At 44.6% G+C, this 19,187-nt stretch overlaps 1 protein-coding gene across 1 annotated transcript in view; it reads left to right on the top strand.

The window, feature by feature from the left end:
* afap1 (actin filament associated protein 1) overlaps nt 1-19,187 on the top strand; it is a 405,203-nt gene that overhangs the window by 341,205 nt on the left and 44,811 nt on the right. The window contains exons 11-12 of the mRNA XM_070871376.1: nt 4,179-4,324; nt 6,204-6,321. Coding sequence (XP_070727477.1) covers nt 4,179-4,324; nt 6,204-6,321 — 264 coding nt within the window. The remainder of the gene's footprint in view (nt 1-4,178; nt 4,325-6,203; nt 6,322-19,187) is intronic.

Below are 19,187 nucleotides of genomic sequence, written 5' to 3'. Positions count from 1 at the left end.
TGGCCACAAGCAGCCAATACATAGAAACTACAGAGCAAGCGATCTCAGGAGGGCACCCTGCCCCTGATCGGCTCCACCCAATGGCACCCGATGGCACCAACCGCCACGAGCCTGAAAGAGAAAACCCCGCTAAGGTGCAGACCCCAGACCCTATCTCCACCAAGGCTACACCCGGGAACGACGGGTCACCCGCAACGGTTCTCCCAAATGGGACCGGGACCAGCCAGGATCCCAAACCAAATAACGCCCAGGCAAATGAGTCAGCAGTTCCCTGTTCACTGCCAGACGACTGCTCCTCAGGGAGCAGTAGCGACCTGGGGCACAAGGAAAGGACAGGGAGGTCACAGGCATCTGTGAACCTGCCTGACGCTAGGAGCAATGGCAAAGGCCCCAAAAGCAAGCAACTTGCACCAACTGAGTTCCCACTGCCAGCACTGGGCACCGCGCCGCCACCAGACTACCTGGACACCATCCAGCAGTTCTGGTACAGGTTTGCCCTCACACACCAATACTGATTCCAAATATATATCAAGTACATACCTCACCAGTCAAATGTACTTGCCTCACAACTATACCACAAATGTAATGATGTAAATGCTATTTTTTTTTTCTGGACTTGAATGTAATGATCCACCGGCATAATCTATATGTGGGGCGGGGTGGGGGGAGAGAATGGAGTGGTCATTGTCGCACAAACAGAAACCACCAGCACCTCCCCTGCCAACGAAACACCACCTACTCACCCAAGATGGAAACCACCCACCTTGGGTCAACCAGATAGAGCTAAGCCCAGAGCACAGTCAATGCATGAAGGCGATTTGCAATAAGGACTTGGGGGAGTGTGATGTCATGTATCCTACATGGTTACTGCTTGTACTATTACAAGGTGTGCCACCAGAGGGCATCTCAATGGGAGACTTGCAGATTACCTGTACAGGTGTGCCAGGCCCAACATAAAAGGCAGGCCACCACATGTGATCCTCACTCTGGAGTTGTCAATAAAGGATTAAGGTCACCACAGTTCAAGTACAACACATAGCCTTGTGGAGTCATTATCAGAGCATCTAAAGACATAACAAGCCAGGGCCTTGCAAATGACCAGCAGCACTCCCTGCACACTTTAATAATTTTTTCAATGTCTTACACCAAGCCACTATTCAAATAGACTGCACCAGGAACCAGTACAAAAGCAAAAATCGTAACTTAACCTGAAAGTTGCTTTAAGTACTGCTGGTGCGGGTTCCATCATATAGCAGATCGCACATTCAGCTGGTCATATTTTTGAAAGGGTATTGAATAGAATGGCGATGTTCAGAATAGCAGGTTGTGTGCCAATTCAGTGTTGCATACTGATCGAAGTCATGATTTGTCTCATTACCACTTTTGTCTGCCCAAAATGGCAGCCGATGCAGGCCGCGCCGTATGTGCCTGAAGCAATGCGGCCGCCATTTTTTGGCCTTAACAGCCAGCGGTAAGAGGTGTAATTTTGCGGCCAAAGTCACCACAGTAAATTGTCTTCAAAGATCGATGATCTATATAGAGAATTGTAAATTTATCTTTTTGCCCCAGTATAATGGTTTACTTTACATTGATCGTGCCCGTTGTATATGCATGCCTGCTCACTGTTATGTAACACTGAATGTACCCTTACACTGTACATACCTTACTTGTACACCAGAGGGTGCTGCTGCTGGAGACCTAAGGGTTACCTGCACACTGTGGTAACTCAGTATAAAAAGGGGCTCACAGCTTGTTGTCCTCACTCGGGAGCTGCAAATAAAGGACTACAGGTCTACACAATTTAAGTATCGTACCCTGCCTCGTGGATCATTACTAAAGGTGCCTACATATACAATACAACTGCCGGCAAGAATACAAGGTCACGAACCACACGCTCAGCATGTCGAATCTCAGCAATTTACAGATGGGGAAGATTGGGACGCTTTTGTAGAAAGATTGGAACACTTAAGGAGACTGGCTGCACCATGCGACTTTGGCGACCACCTAAATGAAGCACTAAGGGACTCTAAACCGACGAGAGAGGTGCACCGCACGGATACTTCTAAGGACAGAAACGCTGCCCCGAGTCCTACAACCCTGAATCCGCCACATAGGGAAAACTGGATGGCCCCGTGCTGGCACTGTGGGGGAAACCTCAGGGCCCACCAGTGCTACTGCAAAGACTATGCATGCAAAGAGAAAAGGCACTTTCAAAGGATGTGCAAAAAAAGCAGTACTCACCGCGTCTCTGATGAGTTGGCTGATCACCGGGGCTCCGACACAGATGAAGGTGAAGTTGTTCAATCCCTGGGAGAAGAGTATGGAACTCATACCTGCTCCACTAAAAGTTCTCCGTGGGCGATGAAAGGAGACGTCGACGGGGTTCCAGTTTCTATGGAGAGCGACACAGGGGCAAGCGGGTCTGCGATGAGCCAAACGACCTTTGAAGAACTTTGGATGAATCCCGTCAATTGACCACAATGGCATCCTATCCAAGAAAAGCTGTTCCCAGGCCTCTGGGCACCGGCAATCGACCTCGAACATGGATCCATCGTTGCATCCGGAGGTTCCACAGTTCAGCCCGACTGCGAGGCGGCGACGACTCCACAGCACCACGGCGAAATCTCCAAGACCGCAGATCAAAATCAACTTTCCGGGCTGGGGCAGCACTCCAAAAGAGGAACATCGATGAAAGAAATGGATTCCCAACATCCAGGGTGGAACCTGTGGAAGAAAAGAGCACCACAGCCCACCTGCAGAAGAGCCAGAAGCTGGCTGCAGCACCACGAGGAGCAGAAACTAAAATCAAAATGGCCGCGGCCATACCACGAGAGGTAGCATTGGAGGAGCATCACATGACACCAAGCGGCCAATCGGATTTGGAGGCTCCCTGAAAGGAAACCGGTAACCAAAGAAATTTAAAGGGAAAGTTGCAACTATTTGAGTATAAGGACTTTAAAGCTAAAGATGCAATTAAAGGGTGCAAGTATGAAAATGTATGCAATGTAACCATGAATTGTGATGCTGGTTTAACTAATGATTCTGATGAGATGAATACAGGTGTCAGTAAGATTAAGAACAAGTTTATTATGCTTAACAATAATGAGAGAGAATGTGAAATGCCAAATGTAACCATGTCTGTTAAAACCAGGACACCCAAAAGTGATGCAAATGATAGAATATATAATGTAGGCTCGACTATGTGTGATCAGAGCCAAGGTGATATGTATACCGGTAGGACACTGCCAAAGGACATTGGGTCCTACAGAGACCATGCTGATGCCAATAGAATCCCCCTGTGGAAGACCCCCAGGTCCAGCAGGCTACCTGACCATGTAGCCTGGATCTTTGGAACGAATGTGATGCCCCTTGCAGGACACACACACATCCAGTGGGAGCACACCTACTACAGGGACAGTGGTCAATGGGCAGCCCAGCCACCACCAATGGCAACCTGCACCAGACCAGCCCTACAATCCCTGGCCACCAGGGCCAACACCAGGAGCGTGAGGCCAATACCCTCCAGCTTCCCTGGCAAACCCTGGGATGACCTGACCCTCATCCCAATTGGTGGACAAGGAGCCCACCTAGTCCTGTGGCCCTGCCCACCACCACACAATTACCCACATCACAGAGTATACACACCACCCACTGCTGCCGTGGCTACCCCCCCGAGGGATCCCACAACAGTGACGCCCACTTGGTCTGTGTGTGAGGGAGGGGAAACGTACGAGGCCAGCCTCAAGCACAGGAGTCACACCTGGCAACCACACAACCCTCACCACAACCTCCCATAGCCCACCACTGATCACCTCCCCTGGTCATAACAATAAGGACATGAAAAATGCTTAGGGGGAGTGTTGTTGTATATGCATGCCTGTTCACTGTGTAATGTCTGTAACACTGTTATGCAACACTGAATGTACGCTTACACTGTACACACCTTACCTGTACACACAAGGGTGCTGCTGCTGGAGACCTAAGGGTTACCTGCATACAGGTAACCCAGTATAAAAAGGAGCTCACAGCTTGTTGTTCTCACTTGGGAGCTGCAAATAAAGGACTACCGGGCTACACAGTTTAAGTATCACACCCTGCCTCATGGAGTCATTACTACATACACTACAATGCCTGTATTGATAAACAGCCACTAAGTGTCCAACATTTTGTTTCTGCAGACTTCTTCAGCAGAAGATCTGGGTAGGTGGCTTGGTGTTTTACTGGCTGAAACCGGTTCTTCCACAGACCCAGCAGCCCTACACTATGATTACATTGATGTCGAAACAACTTCAAGTGTTATACAGACCGCAAAACAGTGCTTCAAGTAAGAATTTATTTTAGTCATAGATAATTGACTTTTGATAAAACGTAAAAAGAAATGGAACATAGATATTACATACTGTAGTTACATTTGCGAATTAATCACTTCTTATTTTGTAAATTTGGACAGGTTTTTGGATACAATTGTATGGGTTCCCCATTTGTCTTGATTTGCATAACTGTGGTAAATGTTGTTTAAGCTATTTGTGCGAATAATGTATTTAATTTCACAGAACGGAGGTGAGAATACAGGGTACTTGTACCAAACAGTAGCCTTGTGCTGTTTAATGCTTTCTTATAGAGAGCCCTTGGAAAGAGTGTAGAGGAGATTTACTAGATTGATACTGGCGATGAGAGACTTCACTAATGTGGAGAGACTGGAGAATCTGGGATTGTGCATCTTAGAGCAAGAAGGTTAAGGGGAGATTTGATAGAGGTGTTCAAAATTATGAGTGGTTTTGTAACACTAAAGTGAAACTGTTTCCACTGGCAGAAGGATCGGTAACCAGAGGACACAGATTTAAGATAATTGGCAAAAAAAAAGAGGTGAGGAGATGAGAATTTTTTTTCTCCAGAAAATTTTTATGATCTGGAATGCACGGCCTGAAAGGGTGGTGGAAGCAGATTCAATAGTAACTTAAAAAACAGAACTGGATATATACTTGAAAAAAGAAGAGTTGCAGGGCTATGGGGAGAATGGGACTAATTGAATAGCTCTTACAAAGAGCCGACACAGGAACAATAGGTCGAATGGCCTCCTCCAGATTCTATAGAAATCTTTAAGCATTGCAATCTATTAATTATAAGTTATTTATGTACACACAAATACAAAACACAGAATCAAAGCAAGTAAGTTTGAATTTAAGACTGAACTAGTTAAGCAAAAGCAGATTTTATTTAGAATTTTTACTGCTTTTATATTTTACAGTCAGAATGCAACATATACAACAAGGAGTTAATAAAGCACTGCAGGCAGAGAGTAAGGTATCAGCCGTATAAATGTACTAATCTTAACAGTAAAATGATATTACACACTGGAGCAGAAATGTACTGTGCCACTGTGTAGTCAGATGCTGATTTCCATCTGTGAGTCCTCATGTGGTGAGTTCTCAATTTAACAATACCACTTGGAGTACAGGCAAGACTCTTCACAATAGGAAAACATGGATGGAGAATTATCCCAGTCTGTTATCATCCACTTCCTAGCTCAGTTTACAACAGCATTGGTGGAACCATGAAGGAAAGTAACTTATCTCCCTTCTCTGCCAAAACTTGGTGCAGACCAAGGAGCAAAATAGGAGTTTACCTTGAAAAGAATAAAAAACCAATGCTGGTACTCAGGGTGAGGGTGACCTCGCAGTGTAAGTGCTAAGTTGCACCCACCAGAAACTTCTTTTGCTGACTCCAGCAGGCAGCCAGAGGAGATTCCTTGACTTCCATACCAATGGCAGGTGCCTGCCTCATTAGGGACGCATCTCAAATGCCCACAAGTCAGAAGAAGCCAATACTTCTGGCAGAAGATGCCCACTCTGAGATGCCAGGACTTCACTCAGAAACATGTTCAATTCTGGCCCATTCGCCTCCTTCATAAAGAATATAAACTAGAAAATATTTATAAATCTTTGGAAGATTTGCACCAGCTAAGAGACCAGCATGCCTTGTCTCACTAGACATACTGGTGGGTTTCCAGCCCTGATGTGCGTGACCTTATTTGGGGCTTGCAAAGGCAGGGAAGACCAGGATCCAGTATACCCAGGTTCCATCCTAATTTCTGGCCCTTCTGCTGCACTCCCACTGGATTTTCAGCAGCAATTTATTTTCACCCCAAAATGCTTCATATAATAAGTATTCATCTTTCACCAATCATTTTTTTTCTCTTTCAGTTTATTACATAGACGGTCAATATCTCCAAACAGATATGGTGGCAACATCGCTAATGGATATGCATGTCCTCGTGGAGTCTCTCTTCATTATGATGATGTACCTTGCCTAAATGGAACAGTAAGGCATTTGAATTAGCATGGTATCTTTGACAGTCTTTTTATTACAAAACCAAAACCAATCAGTGCAAAGAAATTAGCTCAGTAAGGGAAATACAATAACTGGAAAACAATGGGAGTGCAATATTGTGGCTGAGATTTTCTTTTCTTGGATCCAGGTGATAATATTGACAACTGTTCATGCACAAATACAGCTTATTTTTTGTCCCTGCAAAGACTTTCAATTTGCCATTGACCTCGCTGAGCTTAAAAACAGTGCAGAGGGGAAAGCCGTCTTGCAGTTTGCTTTGTGTACAAGAGGAGTGCATGTAAAGATTAAATTGAAAAATTGAGAATTTATGCAAAGTTATGATTTCAACCTTAATTTTTAGTCAAATAGAACATATAGTTTTCCTCGGAGTGACTAGAAAACAATAATCTATCTCATCAAGGAGTTCAATCACACCATAAACTTAAGAGCAAAGTTGGTTAATTATAATTGCAGGCTAATTAGTTATTGCCCAAAGCTCTCTTAATCTGGTTAAATAAGTAAGTGAATGCACTGAGGCACTGGAAAGTCTACCACCATTTTGTGACTAAGCACTGCAAAAACTAGCAACATAGTTGTTATAGTTGTTGGGAGCATCAAAAGCTTTTGACCTTAGCGTTGTATAATGAAATCGTTCTGTGCAATGTATATCCCATAACCTTATAGTGGCTCTCTACAACTGTCAGTTCAATTTAGATGGTTCACGGAGTATTTCGAGCAGCACACTGGTTGACAATGTCATCGTTCTCTAGCATTTTATGCTTCAGTTATGCTCAGAGATGGCAGAGCAGCATTCAGAATCAATTTTTGATGACATGTTTAGAAAACATGGGTGCTTTTAGTGCTGAGGTTCTGAATTGTATTTGTTATTTTGTGCCTGATACTGGAGGGAGGAGGAACAAACCTTTTAGCATTAGTGTCTTGAACAAACACTCTTCCCCAGTGTACTGGCCTTTATACATTAAAAGCCATGTAAAAACCATCCTTTGAGTTTGATGGAACTAAATTTGAATACGAATCCAGTAGTTTCCTCAGCACTGAATCGAGTTGGTTTTTAACATTGTGCTGCTACCATTGTCCTTATCCTTGCTATTAATGGCAACACTGATTGCACAAATGGAATTGTGCCCAAATTTTATTTTGGTAAAATGTTATATTTCGCCTCATGATTCAAACACCAAAGACATGAATAACAAAAGAAACAATTTCATGAATTACGTGATAATAGGATAATACAGGATTAAGAAAGGTTGTGAGTCGTGTTCTTTTAGCACTTTGGCTATATTTACAGTACTGCAATATATTTTTGGCAATTTGTAGGCACTGCATTTAGTCTGCATGTCTTTGCTTCTAACAGCTGAAGCTTGTTCTATATTGTATATCGCAGGAACAAGAGGTTTTCACTACTAACGATAGTACGCTCTGGTATGAGGAGGTTCATGGTGACAGCACTGAACTGTACGACAACGTTCCACCACCAAAACCAATTACCCGCAAATCGCATCCACTTGGGGTCCAGAGTAGGCTTTCAACTGAAAAACTGTCCTCTAAAAATAACAAAACTCTTGCCTCTTCACCTCTGTCTTCCATGCGGTCTATGACTAATAAAACTAACACCTCTACTGCGGAAAAGGGAGCAGTCAAGACAGCCTCGCAGGTACTTCTGTAAACCACAAATTGTATGATTACACTCACTCACTCTGTGGCATTATTATGTGTGTGCATTTCCAAAAACAAATCCGTGCCCTTTTTCCAGGCCAAGTTTCTAAATTGGCATTTTCAGCCTGATTGCACTGTGTTACCTGTACTAAAAACTTTGAGGCTGAATTTCAGAGAGGATCCTTCTGCTTGTCTACCGTAACTTTGACAGAAGAGCTGCAGAATTGTGTAAAGAAAAGTTACACAATTCTTCTACCACATTTACAGCAGACAAGTGGGAGAACTCCCATGGAAATTCATCCCCTGACTATGTAAATTATTATCTTGGATGTTAAGAAAACGGTTTGGAATAGTGTTACCCTGATTTTAAAGCTTGGGATCGAGAACTGGAGGTTCAAATCATCCCAACGTCATTGCCCTTGGGAATTAATGGTTCTGTTTCCAGCATGAGGCAACTACTTTGAATAATCTCTAGTTACACGATGTGTTGCCATGTGTGTTCTAGTGAACTGGAAGCTCACTCAATTACATACGGCACAGAACTCTGTTTTGGCGTAGAAGTAAAGCAAAGCAAAGACAGCCATCTGCTGGATTTCTACCCACAGTACAGCAATGTCTGGCATTCATTCAATTAAGATTTTCCGTCTGCCACGGGAAGGTCATAAATCACACAGGATGCTGTCCTTTTTAAGTCTATCATGCAATGTATATCATTCTCAGTTATACTGTCTCTCCCCACCCACTTTGCTATATATGAGGCCTCATTCTGGCTCACTGCCTCAATTCTTTTTCTCTTATTCTCAGCAGCAGTTTGCTCTGACTCCCACATCAGAAGAAGTACAGACAGAGCTGAGTTTCATGGCCTCCACCAGACAGGAATGGGGTGGCGGCACTCTGAAAATTACGGGGCTCTGTTAACCGCCCTGTTTCTACTCCTACTCCACCCATCACTATTATGTTTGGAGTCTTCACAAGGGCGGACTGGACACCTACTTACTTCAGGCTGGAGTCTATTTATAATATGTAAATTAGGGTGCTATAACATATATAGGACCCTGATGCAAATTTGAGGTATCAGTGGGCGGAGCATATGCCGCTCATGCTTCGCCTGTTGCTACTAGGTGTAGAGTGGCCTAACCAGCCATCTTTAAAGTCTGCCTGCCGATGGTGACATCATTCCCACCAGCTTCAGGTGGGAGTAAGAGTTGGGGCATGCAGATGAAGCCTGTATATTAAAATCATCCGAGCCTCATACTCTGGGAGACTGAACCGTTTGCTGCCTGCTTAAGGCCCCGCATCCCTGATTCCCACCCTGAGTTAAAATTGTCCCTTTAGAGAAAGCTGGTGGAATTATCATTTTATGCAAAAAGCCAAGCACCAACACCATATGTTTCATTCATAGAGATTAATGTCCATGTAATTTGAGCAGAATATTCTATTCAGAATCTGCATGCAAGATGTTCCTGGCTCTGATGGTAAGTGACCATTTGGCTATTATCATAGTCACCTCCACTAGCTTAAATGGCAGATTGGGGGAAGATCATCAGATCAAGGTGGCTGTATGTAGCATGATGCGCTCAAAGGGCAACATCCCAGGGAGAGGAAGACCATCATCTTATGGTGAAAATTTAACATTCCTCAATGGCTGGATATTGTGGTATTATTTAACAGTGAAATTCCTCAAATCAGCAGCAGTAGATTTAGTTTTGACTCCATATTGTTTTCAAAATGGTGAGTAATTTAAGGATGACTGAATCCTGTACAGTTAAGCAATTTATCTTGATTTCTCTTTCAATTTACAATAAGCATAACATTATTTGACTAGTGATAGCTTCCCTGAAAATAAAATTCAAAGTCAAAATAAGTCCGACTGAACCAAAATAATCTTTACATTCACTTATTTTTAACTTTTACGAAGTTAAACTCCCTCCACTTCATGTTTATCCCTTTTAAAGGTTTCTCTGGGCCCTGCCAATTAGGCTGCGTAGATGAGCTGCTCCTGGACTATGACTGATGCCACTCTGAGCTGCCCACCAGGAGATACAGAAGAGTGGTCCAGAGACCATTCTTTTTCTGACTTTTGCTCCCTATAGGGGAGGACATTCTTCATCCTACAGTGACCTACCTGAGAGCAGAGATACATGCAAAATGTAATCTAAGCTGCAGCACAATAGAACATTGCCTCTACAATGTGTGATTTTATAAAACAATATTCAATACATTTTGCCAATGCTGTGGAGTATGTAGTAAGAGCATTGGCAAAAAACATTTTGGGCAATGTCATCAAATCACTAAGAGGTAAATTTCAATCCAGCATCTCTAGTGCAGACCTGCACCAAATGGAAAATCCTGCACAGTCCCCATTATTTTCTGTCCATTTAGTTCTAAAACTTCAGGTGATGTATTCAATTTGTTGTGGCCTTATTAGCATTTCCGATACAGCTATTGAACTCACCTGCATAGAAACATAGAAAATAGGAGCAGTAGTAGGCCATTCGGCCCTTCGAGTCTGCACCACCATTCAATATGATCATGGCTGTTCCTCTATCTCAACACCATATTCCCGCTTTTTACCCATACCCCTTGATGCCTTTTGTTTCTAGAAATCTATCTATCTCCCTCTTAAATATATTTAGTGACTTGGCCTCCACAGCCTTCTGTGGCAGAGAATTCCACAGGTTCACCACCCTCTGAGTGAAAAAATGTCTCCTCATCTCGGTCCTAAATTTCCTACTCCTTATCCTGAGACTGTGACCCGTTGTTCTAGATTTCCCAGCCAGGGGAAACATCCTCCCTGCATCCAGTCTATCCAACCCAGTCAGAATTTTATACGTTTCAATGAGATCCCCTCTCATTCTTCTAAACTCTAGTGAATATAGGCCTAGTCGATCCAATCTCTCCTCATACGATAGTCCTGCCATCCCAGGAATCAGTCTGGTGAACCTTTGCTGCACTCCCTCTATGGCAAGTATATCCTTTCTTAGGTAAGGAGACCAAAACTGCACACAATACTCCAGGTACGGTCTCACCAAGGCCCTGTATAACTGTAGTAAGACATCCTTGCTCCTGTATTCAAATCCTCTTGCAATGAAGGCCAACATATCATTTGCCTTCCTAACTGCTTGCTGCATCTGTATATTTGCTTTCAATGGGCTCAAATTTCCCCAAGAGTTGCCCCGTTTTCTTTTGGGAGTAAGTAGCTTTTTTTGGAGTAACTTAAAAATCGCAAATTTCCTCATTTAACTTGCTCCAGTGTAAGTCAGTGAGTTAGGTTTTTTCTAGTTTCGTTTTTTCTCTCCAAAAGGGGGCGTGACAAGCCACTTCCACCTCTTTTGGCCATAGAAGCAAATTTGGCCAGCTGAAAGTCACTCCAAACTAACTTAGGCCAGTGTATATGGCCACTTTTGTTAAGAAATCAGCGCAGGTAGCCAGAGATGGGGGGGGGGGGGGGGTGGGAAGGTGAGTTTGAGGATTCTAAAGCACTAAAGACTTTCACAACATAAGCACAACATCACAACAGCTTCAGCACAACAGCTGCACAACATCATCAAAAATAAATTAAAGATAAATCAGCTACTGAAAATAGAGCAGTTCTTCCTTGCCGACTGCAGAACGCATCGGCTAGCCCTCCCACCAGGGCTAGAGGCTGCAGGCACGCATGACTGTAGGGGTGAGGGATTTTTACTTTTTACAGTTGTCCCTAAATGTTGTGTGGTCCTACTGGAACATGATTCAGTTTTAACGCAAAATATCATTTATTGGATATTTTACAGTGCACTTCAACAACAACAACAACAACAGCAGCAAAGAAAGGCTGCACCCATCCCTCACCCACATCTCGGGGAAAGCGCACTTCCTCATAGGGTCGGTGATGGTGGCGGGAGGGGGGGGGGTAATGTTGGGGGCCCGGCTTGGGTCTCACCGGTTGCTGGTGCGTGGATTGAAGTATCCGGCCTTTGTGTCCTTATTGCAGACATTAGCTCCCTCATGGCATCAGCCATCGTTTGCACGCCCTCTGAAATGCCCGCCCTCAGTTCCTGTCTCAGTGCTGAAATTTCACTCGACCTTGCTACCTCATCTCGCATCCAACTGACTTTCGCCATGAGTGATCTTGTAAGGGCATTGGTCTCCTCACCCAATGACAGAACCTGATTAACCTCTCCTGAGGGCTGCATCTCAGGAGAGACTGGTTGGCTTCTCCTTCCCCTAACCGTGGGTCTGCCTAGTGGCACCACTCCAGTGTGAGGCGCAGGTTGGGACGGTGGGGCACTGGGTGTCCCAACATGCATTTCACCACCGCCACTGGGTCCGCAACCTCGGAGTGTGTGAAACCTAGGAATGTCGCCAAGGAGCTCATGGAGGTTTCTGGCAGTGTGATGCCCTGTACTATGCACTGATCCATATCACGATCAGCATTCTCCCGTGAACACATTTCCATAGACCCCTCCTCCCCCCACCTGCCTTGGTCTGGAGCGCACGCATCTGGATCTTCTGATGTATCTTCAGGATGTTGAGGAGTGTTGTCGTCTTCTGCAAAATACAACAGAACAGTCAAATGGTTAGCAGCACAGGAGCAGGCAGGATGGGTGGCATGAGTAGTCTCATGCGTAGCAGCCCAGTCAGCAGGTTAATTTGAAGGGTGACGATGCATTTTAATGTCTCACTCTCACCCTCACGTGTGGGTCCAGCATGTGCAGAGCTGATTCTTTTTCTGCCGGTGCGACTCAGCAAGGCAGCAACCCTGTGTTCCAGGGGTGATAGTTGGTGCAGATTTGGTGGACCTTCTCCTGTTCTGAGTCTTTCCCTTTTATTGTGGGCCAATTTCTTCTGCAAAGATGAAAATATTAATTTTCACACATGGTGCACTTCTGATAGGTGGGACACATACAGATGGTCGCATTTTCAATTGCAATTCAATTTAAAGATGAAGATATTACTTACACTCACTGTTTGACCAACGTCCTGCCATTTCTTTTTGCACTGGCTTCCAGATCTTGCGGTATTCACCCCTGCGGAGTATTCATCTGCAGCTAGGTTCCATCTTCTTCCCATTTCCTTGGGTGAAAATTTTGTGGGACCACTCTTGCTGATATCCAGCTCCAGCCATTTCTCCTCAATTACAGTCACTAGTTTCTCTACTTCCTCATGGAGGAAATTCTTTGTTCGTCTTGCACGCTCTTGCGTCATTCGTGTATTGGACTTACACTCAAGTAATGGTCAAAAATCACAGTTCTCACCTTTCTTCCACCTATCCAGCACTCCTTTCCACTCCATCAGCAACACAAAAATCACTATTTAGACCTTACCTTTATATATGATCCATTGCCAATGATACTTAGGACGCTGTCCCTTTAATTGCCAAGCTTCCCGCTCCACTGCGCATGCACGCACGCTGAAACATGCATTGCGCATGTGCGCACGCTCAAACGGACATGCGTCCCCCTGCCGACACTCCACAAGACACTGGGCCCAAACCCCACCCCCCGCCCGCTGCGCTGAGCAAGCGCAGCCAAAGCTCTGCCCCCCGCAGGCTCTGCAGCGTCACGCCGATGGAACCGGATGAAGAGGGAGCGGCCAAATTAGCAGGTACATTTTTGGTGCTTTTTTTGCGTGCCAACCCTAACTATGCCGCTCTAGGCGGCTGGGGAAATTTGGGCCCAATGACTGGTGTACAAGGACACACAGGTCCCTCTGTACATCGACACTTCCCAAGCCATCACCATTTAAATAATACTTTGTCCTTATGTTTTTCCTACCAAAGTGGATAACTTCACACATTTATCCACGTTATACTGCATCTGACATGTGTTTGTCCACTTTCTCAACCTATCCAAATCGCCTTGCAGCGTCTTTGCATCCTCCTCACAACTCACAATCCCACCTAGGTTTGTGTCATCAGCAAACTTGGAAATATTACATTTGGTTCCCTCATCCAAATCATTTTTATATTGTGAATAGCTGGGGCCCAAACACTGATCCCTGTGGTACCCCACTAGTCACTGCCTACCACCCCGAAAAAGACCCGTTTATTCCTACTCTCTGTTTCCTGTCAGTTAACCAATTTTCAATCCATGCCAGTACATTACCCCCAATCCTTTGTGCTTTAATTTTGCACACTAACCTCTTATGTGGGACTTTATCAAAGGCCTTCTGAAAATCCAAATACAATACATTCACTGGTTCTCCCTTATCTATTCTATCAGTTACATCCTCAAAAAACGCCAGTAGGTTTGTCAAATATGATTTTCCTTTCATAAATCCATGTTGACTTTGTTTAATCCCATTGATATTATCTAAGTGTGCCATTATCACATCCTTTATAATAGACTCCAGCATTTTCCCGACTACTGATGTTTGGCTAACCGGTCTGTAGTTCCCTGTTTTCTTTCCCTCCTTTTTTAAATAGTGGGGTTACATTTGCCACCCTCCAATCTGCAGGAACTGTTCCATAATCTATAGAATTGTGGAAGATGACGGACAGTGTAGCATCTGACTCAGGATTATATCAGTCTTACCTCAACATGAAATCAAAAGAAATTAGCTTAGATCTGCAAAATGTATAGTGGCAATGCATAACCTGGGACTATTACAATGTGTAACAACCTCCAGCCTTTATGTGAAAAGGTTCACTGTAAAATTGCAGCATCCAGCAATGGAAGAAGCATGGTGTTGCCAGTTTTCCATCAGTCGGGGTGATTCAGAAAGATTCCAATGATCATAAGGCAACCTGATGAGGAAGAATAAATGTCTTTCAGCATCTCAAGGCGCCAAGTAGTCCTGATAACAGTGTCCAGACAACAAGGCAAAGCCACACAAGCAGTATTTATATGGTTGGGCGGCTCGGAGAAGGCCAGACATCAGCAGCAAAAACCACAAAAAGAAATGTCCTTGTGAGTAAATTTGTGCAAAAGCCTGTCAACTTCTGGTAAAGCATTCTGTGGTCTAATGGATCTTTGTAAAAAAAAAGCCTGACCTCCTTCAATATCTGTGAACAGCCTCTATTCCCCTCAAATTCTGTGGTTGCAGGTTGACTTCAGTTATTGGGAAGTTCATTTCAGCAATGGTAATATGGGCAGAGAGGCCCACATTCACATTCTGTAAAACCACATAATGCCACCTGCAACAAGCCTGTTGGGAAAGACCGTACGTAATCCAGTAATAATGACCTCAGCCATATATCATGGTTATACAACATTTCCTATAAAAAAGGGAAGGCCAGTTTGATGCAATAAGGGAGATTCTGAGGCAGTAACACCCGTCAAAGCTGGGGTATGACTGACTGCCTCATTCCCACCAATATATGTGTGGTCAACACTATGAGCTGAAAATTGCAGCCTGTCCCGGTGCCTACGATATGTGCATGCACCTGGTGAGGCCTCGCAAAAGCCAGTTCTTGGGGCGCAAACGCATGCGCCAAGAACCGGCTTTTACAGATCCTATGCATCCCTGCAGGAAGGACATCCGTGGGGCAGAGATTGGGTTATTTGCCCAACTCTTACTCAACGAATGTCCTTAAAACTCTTACGCCTTGCAAAAGCAGGCGTATAGCCTACTTTTACCGACGCAAGAATTTTAAAACATAGTAAAATTTAATTTAATCGCTCATTTTTATATTAAAAACCCTGTCCATTAAGGCAAGTCTATATTTAATCCTATTAAAACACATTTAAAAAATCAAAAATTCTAAAAAAAATTTTTTTTCTAAAACATTTAATTACATTCAATTTCAATTAATTTTAACTATGTGAGGTGTTTTTTTAATTTATTGTGTTATGTTTCTTGTTTTAGGGGGTTATTCTCATTGATAGCAATGGGAGCCCGCACAAACAAAGCTCCCATTATTATTATCATCATCATCATAGGCAGTCCCTCGGAATTGAGGAAGACTTGCTTTCACTCTTAACATGAGTTTTTAGGTGGCTGTACCATCCAATTCGAGAACCACAGTCCCTGTCACAGGTGGGACAGATAGTCGTTGAAGGAAGGGGTGGGTGGAATTGGTTTGCCGCACGCTCTTTCCGTTGCCTGCACTTGATTTCTGCATGCTCTCAGCGACAAGACTCGAGGTGCTCGGCGCCCTCCCGGATGCAGTTCTTCCACTTTGGGCAGTCTTTGGCCAGGGACTCCCAAGTTTCACTTTTATCAGGGAGGCTTTGAAGGTGTCCTCATTCTCATTATTATTATTGAGAATACTAAAAAGTGATTGGTGGTCCAGGCCCACATTATTCCAGGAGATGTTTACGTATCTTGAGGACAGGTTCCCATATGCTGCACAGTGAATGAAGGTCTCTGATTGGAATCCTACGTTCCTCCGGGACCACCAGGTACTTTCGTAGATTTTTTTCAGATCGGAGGTATACGTCCGAAGGAAGCCTCCGACCGCAAGTTCCCCCCTTTATATTCCCAAGGACCTACCGTTGGGTGGCCAGACAATGTGTTTTTTAATATGCAAGTTCTTTGACATACTTAGCATCCCAATTGCCATTTGAAGAATCAGCTGAGTGGAGCATGTGTCGTGCACACTCCGCCAAGTATCAGCTGGCAGTCCAGCTGAAGAGGAGCCCAGAATGTAAGTTTTTATTAATTTTTGGGGAGCCAGGAAAAGCAGGAATGTTCCTCCAGGTACCCTGCCGCACATTTCTCCAGGCCCGTTATTATGGTTTACTGGAATGCCTCAGAGCTAGAAATTCATTAGTATTCCGTCCATTTACCACCCATTTTACCGCCCATTTAATGCTGAGAAGCGCTTTACCGCCCAAATGAGTGTAAAAGCGCTAAATTTGGCAGTGAATTACCGCCAGCGGTTAGCAAAACTGCATGCCCATTTTTGTTCTTAAAATATGGCACCATTTCTCATGCACCACGCAAAATGATGCTAAAAGTGGAAATTACTGCCCAAATTACCGCTAGGCGCTAAATTCAGTAATTTGCCCAAATACCGTCCAGCGTCATGCCATGTTTTCAATTGGATGAACTTAATGAAAATGCTGCTTCAAGTTGATGGGAGCATTAAAGTAATTTGTGAGTGATTTTAAGGGTGTTTGAAAATCTTGCACATTATCTGATTACATTGTGGCCAATTTAGAGTACATTTGTGGTTGTTTAAGAACAATTGAAGAATTTTGAAGACAGTTTAGGACATTTAAAGGAATGGGGCCTGTAATTTCTCAGCCAATATTGCTGACTACTCACATGCTGCAGAATAGAGATGGAAGAAAGTTCATTGAAAAGCATTATGTGCCCAAAATGGTGGCAGACTGCTGAGGAGGAGGAGGAGGAGGAGGAGGAGGCCTTTCCTCCAACGCATTTACAGGGAGCAGCGGTCATACCTGCACATGTCTGATACAACGTGTGTTAGAAGGCTGCGCTTCCGAAAAGAGATCATCAGTGAGATATGCCAGTTGCTTAAGGGAGACCTGCAGCCTACCAGCACCATCAGGATTGCACTACCCATTGAGGTTAAGGTGACTGCGGCACTTTCCTTCTATGCAGCGGGCTCCTTTCAGGCCTCAACTGGCGACATTTGCGGTATCTCTCAGCACGCCACACATTGCTGCATTCGGCAGGTGACTGAAACGCTTTACGCACGCAGGATGGACTTTATTAAACTTCCCAATAATCAGGGAGGCACAGAGTGAGGGCTTTGTGTTTTTCGAGAATAGCAAACTTCACCAAGGTCCAGGGTGCAATCGCCCTGCGAGTACCATTAGAGGAGCCAGAGGTGAATCGGAACCGAAAGGGATTCCAGTCCCTAAACATGCAGCTCACCCCACCCGGCAAAAATTCTACCTGCAGTCACTATTCCCTCCGCCTTTACCCCCCCGAACTTTACACACCCATTTCCCCCCTCCCGTTGCCCCTGCCCCTGGCCCTACCCATGTTGACACCAAGACGTCATGCAGTAGGGCACCTCGAGCACTGCTGCTGTAGGGGGGGGGGTGACGGTGGCAGCGTCATTTCTGGGAAAACTGGAGCAGAATTGGTTTCCGAAGGCCTGTCTTCAGAGTCAGAAGCAGTTTCCTCCTGACTCTGAGGTGCATAGGTGATATGACACCTTGGGGTGCAATGCCATATACCGATTCCATCGTTTGCCGCATGGATTCGGCATAGGTGCTGGAACACTCAGTGTGCCCTGCTGCACGCCAATTGGTCCCGCTACTTCCTCGGAACCAAATCCAGGAAAGTTGGATTCAGCTGAGGAAGACATGGCCGCAGATAGAATGGACCCTTGAGTCCCCGACTCCCCCTCTTCCACGTGTTGTGCACTTGAACTAGCTTGAGGGTCATCAACTTGATCATCCTCCTCCGTGGTCTCCCCTCCGCTGGTGAGTTCCACTTGCAGCAGTAAGGGTGAAGCTCCAGGGGGGCTCATCAGGTCTCCGATGCGCCTGGGCAACTAGAAAACATAATATGAGAGGTTAGTAGAGGGGAGGGGGAGGGTCAGGGTGACAAGAGAATGCTTATGTGTGCAGGCATATATAGAGGAGCAACATTACTGCATTAGATATCACCGAGAGACGTTACATGTAATTAACATGAACAGAATGTACTGAAACTGATTTCATGATCCCAACATTACATTTCATTACATTATATTACATAATTCATACATTATACTCACATAGCATTAAATTACATGACTGCTGCACGGTCCGGGGATTACACATGACTTGCCTGCCGCTACTACTGGATCTGCGCCACCACGGGTGGCCGAGCGATTATGCGCCCCTACGAGGGCTGCAGCCTGCTCCTCCAGGTCTGTCAGTTCCAATAACTCTGCTGACCCTCCTTCCTTGTGCTGACACTTGGCGCAATTGGAAGATATCATCTTCTGCAAAGATGACAAGAGCATGGCATAAACTAATTGCCCAGGTACGAGTACTGAACACACAGTTAGACATCCGCAATTAGCCATCCCCAATGCTTTTCATCAATGTCCCATTAATGCTATATGTTATATGTTAATACCATTAGGATGCAAGTGATGCATGATGAACACATCTAAGTACAGAAAAGCAAAGTAATAAGATCGTAGATAGGAAATAATGCACGACACCAAGCTTACTATGCTTGCCAAGCTTAATTAAAATGTAGCAGATTTACATTTTAAGGAATGAGTCAGTGCATGATTAAAGTTATTACTTACTCTCGCAGATGCAATGAGGTCGTTTCAGCGCTTG

This window comes from Pristiophorus japonicus, chromosome 2, assembly GCF_044704955.1.
Source record: "Pristiophorus japonicus isolate sPriJap1 chromosome 2, sPriJap1.hap1, whole genome shotgun sequence".
NCBI classification, from domain to species: Eukaryota; Metazoa; Chordata; class Chondrichthyes; family Pristiophoridae; genus Pristiophorus; species Pristiophorus japonicus.
Note: the sequence above shows the minus strand (reverse complement) of the source record. Positions and strands in the feature narration are given on the sequence as shown.